At 55.2% G+C, this 10732-nt stretch overlaps 4 protein-coding genes; 2 read left to right on the forward strand and 2 right to left on the reverse strand.

The window, feature by feature from the left end:
• Positions 1-489: 489 nt before the first annotated feature.
• On the forward strand, positions 490-1542 carry CHC_T00003259001 (hypothetical protein). The gene is made up of 5 exons (XM_005714370.1): positions 490-650; positions 744-873; positions 986-1106; positions 1197-1346; positions 1451-1542. The coding sequence occupies exons 1-5, from the start codon at positions 490-492 to the stop codon at positions 1540-1542; spliced, it is 654 nt and encodes a 217-aa protein (XP_005714427.1).
• Positions 1543-5220: 3678 nt separating this feature from the next.
• CHC_T00003260001 (hypothetical protein) lies at positions 5221-6967 on the reverse strand. XM_005714371.1 is given in 2 exon segments: positions 5221-5866; positions 5867-6967. The coding sequence occupies 1 exon segment, from the start codon at positions 6965-6967 to the stop codon at positions 5867-5869; it is 1101 nt and encodes a 366-aa protein (XP_005714428.1). The 3' UTR covers positions 5221-5866.
• Positions 6968-7801: 834 nt separating this feature from the next.
• On the forward strand, positions 7802-9668 carry CHC_T00003261001 (hypothetical protein). XM_005714372.1 is given in 2 exon segments: positions 7802-9655; positions 9656-9668. The coding sequence occupies 1 exon segment, from the start codon at positions 7802-7804 to the stop codon at positions 9653-9655; it is 1854 nt and encodes a 617-aa protein (XP_005714429.1). The 3' UTR covers positions 9656-9668.
• A 94-nt stretch (positions 9669-9762) lies between these two features.
• Positions 9763-10431, reverse strand: CHC_T00003262001 (hypothetical protein). The gene has a single exon (XM_005714373.1). The coding sequence runs from the start codon at positions 10429-10431 to the stop codon at positions 9763-9765; it is 669 nt and encodes a 222-aa protein (XP_005714430.1).
• Positions 10432-10732: the final 301 nt, after the last annotated feature.

Below are 10732 nucleotides of genomic sequence, written 5' to 3' on the forward strand. Positions count from 1 at the left end.
AGGGCGGGGGGAGACAGAAGCAGACGACAAGCGAAAAGACGCGGTTCGCTTTGGTTGGGCGTTGATTTTGGCGTTGAAAGGGGGGGAGGATGACCCCAAGGGAGAGGAGACAGGGCCGACAGGGTCGCGCACGGTGCAGAAGGACCGCCTCACCCTACAGTATGTCAGAGCCTCATGTCCATCACCGCCTGTAGGTAGGCGCCTGAGTAGGAGCCACGCCCGCCAATTTCTTCTATTTTTCAATCTCCCCATATCACGTACCCGCCTGCCTCCCGCCCCCTCCCGCAGATCGCTTATGCCAACCTCTCTATCACTTCCCGCTCCTTCGCCCTCCACTCCTCTCAACTCTCTGCCCTTCTCCTCGCTCGTCTGATGGCCTCCCGCTCCGTCGCGCTCTTCGTCGCCCCCTCGCCGCTTCTCCTCTCGCGCGCACGCTCTCTCCCGCGCCCCCGCCGCCGCGTCCGCACCCCCGCAGGCACTCTCGCCCCCATGGTCTTCATCCTCGACTGGCTCTTTCCGCGTGCCGGCCGCCCGCAGCGCGACGGGCCCATCGCGCCGCCCGAAAAGCACGTCGTCCTCGGCACGTCTCCGGCGCAGCCGGAGGGAGGGTGGAAACCGCCGCTTGAGCAAGCCATCTTCGGCCTCGGATGGTGCGTCCCCTTGTCACGCTTGCTGCTCATATGTGCCGATGAATCTCCGCTCTGACCATGACTTTTCTCTGTCACTTGTCAATCCCGAAACAGTTTCTGGGGTGCAGAGCGTAAGTTCTGGACCGCGCCGGGCGTGCACACTACCAGTGTCGGGTATGCCGGTGGCATGGTGCCCAACCCCCGTTACCGCCCTGTCTGTTCCGGTCGCACCGGTCACGCTGAGGTACGCCATACATTCCCGAGCTGCAGTGACTGTTTTCTTTGTGAATGTTTGATGCTGTACCGCCTTGTATTGACGCATGAAAGATTTCTTGCCCCTCGATTTGCTCGTCCAGGTCGTCAACGTGGTCTTTGACCAATCGAAGACCTCCTTTGAGGACATGCTCGACATTTTCTGGGATGCCCACGATCCCACCACTAAGAATAGACAGGGAAATGATGTCGGCTCGCAATATAGTACGTTGTCTATAGATAATTGGCTACAGCATCGCCAAAATTGTATCCACACCCATGCCCGCTAACTCCATTCCCCCCCGTACTGCACAGGATCCGCAATCTTCTATTATAACGACGCACAAAGAAAGCTTGCCGAGCAAACGCGCGATCATTTTAACGATCTTCTCAAGGAAGCCGGCCGGAACGCCTGCACTACAGAGATCAAGCCCGCTGGAAAGTACTATTTTGCTGAAGAATATCGTATGTTTTTTCACTTCAGCAAAGCGTCTGCGCCTCCTCCTTGTCGCTGTTTGCCATTGAAAGTACTCACAGCTGTGTCCCATGCGAAATCCTCTGCATCACAGATCAGCAATACCTGCATAAGAACCCAACAGGGTATTGCGGCTTGGGAGGCACCGGCCTGTACCGCCCGCTTAAGAAAGCGGCTTCCGAGTAAGCTCCCCAACTTGCACATATCATGTGCTATATGCTTTATGCTGACTTTGTTGGCTAATAGAGTGAAATATAAACGAATAGATAAGAAAATGAGTGCAGGATAGAAGCTGAGCACAGCGTCTGGGCACAGCGGGTCCGAAGAGAAGCAGCGAATTTGGCCTCATAGATCGCTGACGTAGATTTCTGCACAGTGACAAATCGCATGATGCACAATCGATACCGTAATTATCAAAAATCTGGACGAACCGAGATTGAATGAATTGCGAATCATAAGCGTTAGCAACTGACATCATCGTACGGAACAGGACATATCTGCGCCAGTTAGAGCTCTCCTCCCTGTTTCCATCCTGCCATGACGGATGTGGAACATACCTTGCATGCATGACGTCATTCTTCCGTTACACTCCTCCACTCCTACGCCCAGATCATGCCTCTTAGTCTACCTTCATCGACCCTGTACAGTACTGCTATTGCATAGAGCGAGCAGTTTCTTTCGTATCCCGCCGCTGATCCCATCCAAGCAGGAGACATAGTTCTTGATCGAAGAGCCTCTCCGCACAAGAAAAAGTCTTCGCTCGCAGCGGCCCTTATTTGTTTCCGTCACACTCTTAACAAACATTTGTTACACAAAGATAGCTGTTTCTGTCGCAGATCAGGTCGGTATGGGGGCGACACAAAAAACGGGGTTTAAAATGTTCTTGTTACCCACCGTATCCTCTTGCCCTTCTGCATGTGACCATGCCTGCATGCCAGCTCAATGAAGGGATATACCGGCACAGCTTGCGGGGCCCACAAAAGAGTTTCTTAGTCTTTGTGAAGACACAGTGTGTGAGAAAGGGTACGAGGAAGGTCGAGTATCAACGCATTGGAAGTCCGGCTTCTCATGTTTGCACAATTCGCAGAATATGGGAAAATTCGCCCCACATCCAGACATAAAGTGCGTGATGAAACTTAGAAGTGCTGTACGACGCTTCATTATCCTTCTGTCGTGATGCGCCGAAATTCAGAAGATCGTGTAGTTGATGTTATATTGTAACAGGAGGTTCCATGAATTCGGTCAACGTTTTGATATGCCTTTACGCCCTTGCAGGCTCCGGCTTCAATGTTGCGATCAACCGGCGTTGAGTATGGCGTAACTTTGGTCGTGGTTTCTTGAATCGCATTGATTCAACTTTTCCGGTGAGTCACTTATGTGATGAATACGGCTACTGGCATTGCTACAAGACCATTTTAATGCTGTCAAGTTCGACGATTAGTGGATATACTGCAATGTAGGCCTACTACTCAAGCGTCTTCGCTTGCATCTCACTCGATGAGGTTTCAGCCTAGCTACAGCTAGAGGACCCGCCGAAACTAGAAGTTCCAGGAGGGCAGGGTCTGCATGTCGAAGCAGCAGCTGCTCCAGTTGTGGTGCTAAATGTGTTTGCAGGACAATCTAAACAGGACTCTTGTCCGCGCCTCGGCTGGAAGCGACCAGCACGGCACTTGGAGCAGGTGGAAAGTCCGGAAATGATAGCAAACGTTCCTGGTCGGCATTGCTTGCATGTTGATCTACTAGTTGCTCCTTCTCTCGTACTGAAAGTCCCTTTCGGACAATCGATGCATGAGGCTTGCCCCGGCCTCGGCTGGAAGCGACCAGCGCGGCACTTGGAGCAGGTGGAAAGTCCGGAAATGATAGCAACCGTTCCTGGTCGGCATTGCTTGCATGTTGATCTACTAGTTGCTCCTTCTCTCGTACTGAAAGTCCCTTTCGGACAATCGATGCATGAGTCTTTCCCCGCCTTCGGCTGGAAGCGACCAGCACGGCACTTGGAGCAGGTGGAAAGTCCGGAAATGATAGCAACCGTTCCTGGTCGGCATTGCTTGCATGTTGATCTACTAGTTGCTCCTTCTCTCGTACTGAAAGTCCCTTTCGGACAATCGATGCAGGAGTCTTTCCCCGGCCTCGGCTGGAAGCGACCAGCGCGGCACTTGGAGCAGGTGGAAAGTCCCGGAATGATGGCGAACGTTCCTGGCGGACATGGTCGACAGGATGATCGACCCACATCCGGCTGGATGCTACCCGCCGGACATTTTGTGCACGGTTCAGAGCCGGTCGGACTTCTACTGCCACGACGACAGAGTGCTTCTCCTCCGAGTATTTGTCCTCCGGCAAGGTACAAATGCATGACCACAGAGAAGAGCGCACATAGGGAAGTATTTTTCATCATTCAACAGATGCCGTGTTCAAAGCACTCTGACAACTATTGAATGGCGACCGGTGAAGGCATGGCTGCTGCCGAGAGGTTTGATTCCGGCCGATGATATAGGCGGTTTCGAGTACAAACTTTGGATCCGCGAAACCAAAAAGGGCCGGTCACACATCGCGTGGCAGTTGACAGAAATACGAACTGATCTCGTTGTACGAGAACAAGGTCATGCTGGTCATAGGGCTTGATAGGAAGCATTTTATGCTCCAGTATACAGTACTGTACACGGAGGCGTCATTGTGACGCCGCTACGTGTTCAAAGATTGCATCAGGCAGATGGACATGTCGTTTAGATGCTGGGTGATGGCTGGAAAGGGACATGCTCATGTCCTTTGTCCTGTATAAGCCAGTCAGTTCTGCAAAATAGTGATTCATGAGGTTAGTTGTTTCATATGGTTGCTAATCTATGAGGTGATTCTCCCCTACGAGAAGTGTACGATTACCGATGCAGATTGGAGGAAGGTGCGCCCACAGTACAATATGGGAGTACCGTATGGACTCAATACTGTACTGTACTGTACCAAGGGTACTGTATACTTCTAACACGGCCTTCGTCGAATTATCAGCACTAGTGGATGATGTGCCCTCGGCATGCTCGTACCGAAGAAAACGAACTTGCTCAGGAGGCACTTTGCAAGGGTGAGCAGTGCCCATAGGCTTCACAAGCAAATTCGTTTTGGAAGGATCATAACACAGTGCGAAAAGAATTGCTGCTGTCTTTCCAAAAGCTATCCGAAAGGGTGCTTCTGTACCTCACAGTAAACTTTAGTTCGCTTTGCGCACCGTAGTTGTTCGAATTAAAATGGCAAGCGCTATTACCCAGGGGTAGAGCGTATCATCTTGTGATGGCCCCACCCTATCCCATTTGTTTGAAATCATGCCGCTGCTGTCCCCGCTTCTGACCGAGCACTGCTTTACAGTACTGCCGACAACTCACTCGAACACCCACAGGGTTACAGTTGCATGAGTAGTTGATTCACCCTCCCGTAGCACAGGCGTTTTTGTAACACTACGCGTCGAATGATTCTTAGAACTTTCGAAGCATTAGGAGATATGATTGCCGTTTTATAAAAAGTGTGAAAATGCAATAACAAGTAGAGCAGTAGTCGTCGCGGATACGCATCAAAAAGGTGAAAACAAACAAAAAATGAGTCTCACGATTTCTTCTGAGGACGTCGATGGCCCAGTCTTCGACGAAAGCCTCTGAGCTCATTTGTATACAATTACAATGGAAAAGTAAGACTCTGCGGATGCGAGCGGGCAACCCTAGCCATATGTAGCCAGCTATGTTTGGGTAAGCAACCTCGCCGAAAACAGTTGATGTTCTACAGGTTATCACAGCATAGAAATACACGTGTAGGACGTGCGCTCCGCCGTCGCCGGAGCGGCGTGCCAACCATAGCGGAAGTAGTTAGCTAGGCCAAGCTAAGAAACCAATGGATTTAAGCACCCAGTTGCCTTTTTAAACGGGCGCTCTTTAAACGGGCGTTCTGGTTTCGAAGTTACCAATACAGAACGATTCAAGGTTGCTTAAAAAAGCTTCTTTGCCAAGCTTTTCTAAGACTGACTGGAAAGGAAACGCACTTCTCACGAAAACCCGTCTTTCCGCAACACAGAGGTCAAGTACGGTGGCGAGGGTATCCTTCCCCTTCTCATCCAGAAAGCACAAGTCCAAAAACAATAAATTGAAAAGTAACCCCGCATGAGGTCACTTGTCATCCAGTCACTACGTACTGAATGGTACCACCCGTGGCACGAACGGAACGTCTCTAGCGGATAGATTTTGATTTGGAGCAACAAACCTTGACCGGCTGCGTCAAAGCGGCGAGATAACTATAGGGTTAGAATGCAGGCATGTGGCGATCTGTTCCTCGAAAACTAAATCAATGTGAGTGGTTCTGTCTGGGCGTCAACTTAATTTACGACGCGACACATTCCACCCCCGTCAAAACCAGGCTCGAAGAGTAGGTCGCTTTCGTTCTGTACAATGGCAAACGCCCATGCTCCCCTTTCCCCGGCAAGGCGAATACGCTCCCCCTGGCGCGGCATGCCTTTCGTAGGGCTTGAAGCCCGATTTCAAAAGTTGAAGAGAATGCGATCTTCCGGCACGCCCTGCTCCAGCAAGTAGTTCTTGACTTCTATGGTCATGTCCTTCTTTCCGCATAGCAAGGCTGCGGTCTGCCTCGGATGTGGCACGCCAATATCCTTCAAGGCTTCCTGCACGTAGCCGGTCCTCCCGGTCCAGGGCTCTTTGCTCTCGTCCGGGCGCGACATGACGGGAATGACCTCGACGCCGTCGCCCTTCCACAGGACGAAGCGATCCATATAGGCCATGCGCTCCGGATACCACGCGCCATAAAACAGCTTGACGGAGCGGCGCTGCCGAATATTGAGCCCGTTCAGCATGGACTCGATGACGGCGCGGATCGGGGCAATCCCGCTCCCCGTCGCGAACAGCAGCAAGTCGAGCGGCTTGTCCTCCTCCGGAATGGGGGGGTAGCTAAGCAAGTCGAGCTTCGCGGTGGGAAACCCGTTGCCACCCACGGGCGAGACCTGCACGTCGTCCCCTGGCTTCACCTCCGCCAGCCACCGCGTGGCGTCGGTGTCCTTGATCAAGAACTCAAAGACACCCTGCACGTTCGGGGCGGACGAAATGGCGAGGAAGGCCGGCTTGGTGTCGTCGCCCGGGCGGAGCTGTACGTACATGCCGGGGACGCGGTAGGCGTCGCAGAGCGAGCCCTTCTCCAGCGTGGTGCCGACGTCCAGCACGAGGTAGCGGTGGGCCTCCCAGAGGGAGGAGTTTTCGAGCACCGACACGACGTTCCAGGCGGTCTGCTGCTGGGTCTGGGCCGCGAGCGCGACGACGCGGGCGCGCGGGCGCGCGGCGGCGGCGAGCGAATGAGGGCGCCGCAGCGGGCGGCGCGCCACTAGCGCGCAGGGGCGCGTGGACACTAGACCACGCGAGGATGGGGCAAGGATCGGGTGGCCTAGCGCGCCCACGAAGGCGGCGCACGTGCGCCGCATGGTGGTGATGGCGGGGGCAGCGGGGGCGAGGGAGGAATGGAGATGCCGGGGAGCGGAAGGGGGTTCGGGAAGAGGGATGTGCGGTGGGGATGCAAAATATAAGGTGCAATTGGGTGGCGAGTGGTTTGATCTCACGAAGAGGAGGGGTGCCATATGGGGTGACGGTCCGCCGCTTTACAGTGACAGTTCATGCGAAGTAGACTTGGAGCTTGATTGATCCGCTTAATCCAGTTGTGGGCATGATCCATTCACTCGGAACTGTGGGGACATGTAGGAGACGTGTGTGGCGGGAGAGACGCTCTCCAGATTCGGTCCTTGAAAAGCCTTGTCCGCACTTGTACCTGAAGCCAACGATACGAGTAAGCAGTCGTGTTCAAAGCCTTGTCCGCACTTGTCCTTGAAACCAACAACGATACACGTAAGCAGTCGTGTTCACGTATACAATCGTAGTACTGTACGGGTACCCGTACAGTATGTCTGCAACCGTACACAGTACCCTTGGTACTGTGTACGGTTGCAGACATCCTCCTCATGTTCGGCATTTGTTGGATGAAGCCCAAGCGAACCAACATACTGTACATTTGCTACAGGGTCTTGCTTCCAGTTGCCGATACCGTACCTTCAAGTTGAAACTGTCCTCCATTACCTTGACGACCTTCCTCTTCCCCTCGCAGACATCCCTTCAACCCTTCTACGCCAATTCCGTATGGTCTTCACACCTAAATGAATTTACATCCATTCCAGATGATGCAATACGTCACGCCTTCCCGTCTCGATGCGGAAATGGCGAGAAAATGCTCTTTTTTTTATTTTGCTCCACTACAGTAACACATCCGTCATCGCCAGCGCGGCACCCACCCCAAGTCTCTACAGTATGTAAACGTAATTTACGCCGTCATCCAACGCCGTCATCCAGCGCCACACTCGCGACGCCGTCCGCACATACCCGCTCTCCCCACCCACCTCCCGCCACGTCCCTCCGCGACCATGACGCCACCCCGCGAGTGTCTCTACCTGACGCTGGGCCTGCCGCAGACAGCCACGACGTCTGAAATCCGCAAAGCGTACCGTCTGCAGGCGCTGTCGCACCACCCGGACAAGAACCCGTCGCAGCCTGCGGCGGCGGCGGAGCGCTTCAAGGCTGTGCAGCACGCCTACTCGGTGCTCTCGGACGACCATGAGCGCGCGTGGTACGACGCGCACCGCTCGCAGATCCTGCGCGGCCACGACCCCGCGGCGTCCGGCGCGGACGCGCAGCCCGAGGCGGCCGATGCCACCGGCGTCGACCTCTTCGCCTGCTTCTCGTCCGCGGCGTACAGGGGCTTTGCGGACGGCCCGGGCGGCTTTTACGCCGTTTATGCCGACGTCTTCGACCGTCTCTGGCAGGAGGAAGTCGATGAGATGGCGCGCCAGGGCCAGCGCGTGCCCGCGTCGGCCGCGTTTGGAGGCATGAACGCCGATTGGGACGCCGTGCGCGCGTTTTATACCAGGTGGGATGCCTTTTCTTCGGTCAAGTCGTTTGCGTTCGCAGACAAGTGGAACCTGGGCGAGGCTCCCAATAGGGAGGTGCGCAGGCTTATGGAGAAGGATAACAAGAAGGCTCGCGCCGCCGTGCGGAAGGAATTTATTTCCACGGTCCGCGAGTTGGCCGCGTTTGTGAAGAAGAGAGACCCACGCGTGGTTCGGCGGAGAAGAGAGGAGCAGCAAGTGCAGGAAAAGAGGCAGGAGCTGGTCAAGGAGAGACAGCGGGCCAAGGCTCGTTTGAGGAAGGATAATGCCGAGCAGATGAGGGCCGCGAGAGATGAGGCCCTGGAGGAGGATGCCGACGGACTAGATCAGATTCTTGAGGCGCTGGCTTTGGACGAGAGAATAGAGGCGGATAACAAAAGGGCGAAGAAAAAGAGGCGCGGGAAGAAAGCCGTGATCTCCTACTCAGAGGACGAGGCTTCTACGTCGGAAGCGGAAGGGGAAGAAGATATGGATTCCTTGGACCGGGCTGGAGACAGTGATGGGAATGGCGGTCCCAGTGACACACGCGTGGGCGATCACAGCAGTGTGCAGGACGATGAGGCTGGTAGCGAACTCGATGAGTTGGAGGACGAGGATGACGAGGGGAAAGAAGAGGTAGACCTGTATTGTGTCGCCTGTCGAAAACTTTTCAGAAGCGGTCCCCAAAAATCTGACCACGAACGTTCGAAGAAACACAGGTCTGCAGTTGCCAAACTCAAGCGTGAGTTGCTAAAAGAAGAAAAGGCGTTTGCGAAAGCAAATCCCAGTATGGCTACGGAAACTGTGCTTGGTACGTCCACGGATAGGGCTGCGGAGGCAGAGGAAAGTGAGCAATTGATCGATGAGGACGAGGAAGAGGCAGAATTCCTGCGCGCACAAGCGAAAAAGTCGAAGAAGAAGCGAAAGAAGCAATGTGCTCCAACGTTTGTTGATTCCAAACATGATGAGGACGATGGAAGAGAGCTTGCTTCTACAGGCACGGACCCATTGGAGGCGAATGGCAACCTTGCCTCAGCACATACCCCTGCCAGGGGGGGTCAGAGCGCGACAGACGCAAAGCTTGAAGGCGATAATGCGACTACCAGCGAGGTACTGCAAGAAACGAAGGCGGTGAAGCTGACGAAAAAGCAACAACGACGGCTTCGCGAGAGAAAGAAAAGGGAAGAGGCAGATGTTGGAAAGCCCGTCACGCCCGCAACTTTGAAATGTAACGTGTGCAGCGGACAGTTTGGATCCAGAAACAAGCTGATGCGTCACGTTGAGCAAAGTGGTCACGCCTTACACGTATCGGGGACGCCGACATCAAGACATCAAGGACGAATGACGAAATAAACAGAGTTTCAGGCGACGGTACAGTACCAAGGGTACCAGATGGCTTGGAGTTGCTGCACATGTTTGCAGTGCGAGACTGGGCAACGGGAGTTGTGAGTTGTGAGTCATCACCCCGCGCTGATAGCTGCTAACCGCATCAGGTCATCAACTAAATGGATAGCGTCATCACCAGCTGCCTTTTCAAGATGCACTGCAGCTTTCTGCAACGCAGATCCCAGTAGGGTCGTCCTGTCCTTATTGGTCAGCGCAGCAGCGACCAGCTCAACGACATCCTCTTCATCGAGCGCCTCCATACAAGGCTCTTTCCACATCTCATCCTCTGCTCCCCTCATCTCCCGCGGGCGTAGAAACCCTTGTCTCATAATTTCGTTAACGGCCGCGGTCACCAAGTGTCGAAAGTCGTCATACCAAGGCCCGTGTATGACACAACATGCGTAATGTGCTGCTGGGGTGAAACTAGAGCCCTTGCCTCCCCTGGCGAACGAATCACCCACGAGCACAACCGGCGCATACTCATAAAACGACTCTGCTCCCACAGGGCCATCCGCCACGTAGACGGCCGCGCTCTCCGTTGGGTTCTCAGCCCCTTCAGCCGCGCAGAGCACCTCCTCGCGACCGAAGTCTGCCTTGGTGGCAGCGCGACGAATGCGCGCACCACGCGTAGGCTGGGAAGGCGCGACGATGAGCAAGGCATTGCGGAGCCCCTCCCTCCCGCGAATCCCTGCATGTGCCTTCAGCGCGACCACCTCGTCCGCGCGGCCTTCGGTGACGGCCATCCAGACGGGCCTTCTCGCCCACGCGCGGGACACGTGTGCCGCGGGCGGCGCGGGCAACGCGCGCGCAGTGGGCGCGCGCAGGAAGGCCGGGCTGGCGGCCTTGCGCACGTGCGTGTCCGCGGAGCAGAAAGGGCCGAAGCGCTGCACGTGCGAGTGAGTCGGGGTGGTGATGAGCGCGAACGACGAGAGGATGTCGGACGCGGTGCGCGGGCACCAGTGGTGCAGGCGGGCCTCCAGCTCGGGCGGGAGGCGGGCGTCCACGAGCGCGGCCGGGACGTCCACGGCCGACGCGGCGCGGCGT

Source organism: Chondrus crispus, genomic scaffold, assembly GCF_000350225.1.
Source record: "Chondrus crispus Stackhouse genomic scaffold, scaffold_183, whole genome shotgun sequence".
In the NCBI taxonomy this organism is placed as follows: domain Eukaryota; phylum Rhodophyta; class Florideophyceae; order Gigartinales; family Gigartinaceae; genus Chondrus; species Chondrus crispus.

Excerpts from the sequence above, each read along its gene's own strand:
- CHC_T00003259001 (XM_005714370.1), top strand. The coding sequence starts at position 490 with ATGGTCTTCATCCTCGACTGGCTCTTTCCGCGTGCCGGCCGCCCGCAG. Across the intron at positions 651-743 it reads GCCATCTTCGGCCTCGGATG|TTTCTGGGGTGCAGAGCGTA; the intron begins GTGCGTCCCCTT and ends ATCCCGAAACAG. Across the intron at positions 1,107-1,196 it reads TGATGTCGGCTCGCAATATA|GATCCGCAATCTTCTATTAT; the intron begins GTACGTTGTCTA and ends CGTACTGCACAG.
- CHC_T00003260001 (XM_005714371.1), bottom strand. The coding sequence starts at position 6,967 with ATGGCACCCCTCCTCTTCGTGAGATCAAACCACTCGCCACCCAATTGC.
- CHC_T00003261001 (XM_005714372.1), top strand. The coding sequence starts at position 7,802 with ATGACGCCACCCCGCGAGTGTCTCTACCTGACGCTGGGCCTGCCGCAG.
- CHC_T00003262001 (XM_005714373.1), bottom strand. The coding sequence starts at position 10,431 with ATGGCCGTCACCGAAGGCCGCGCGGACGAGGTGGTCGCGCTGAAGGCA.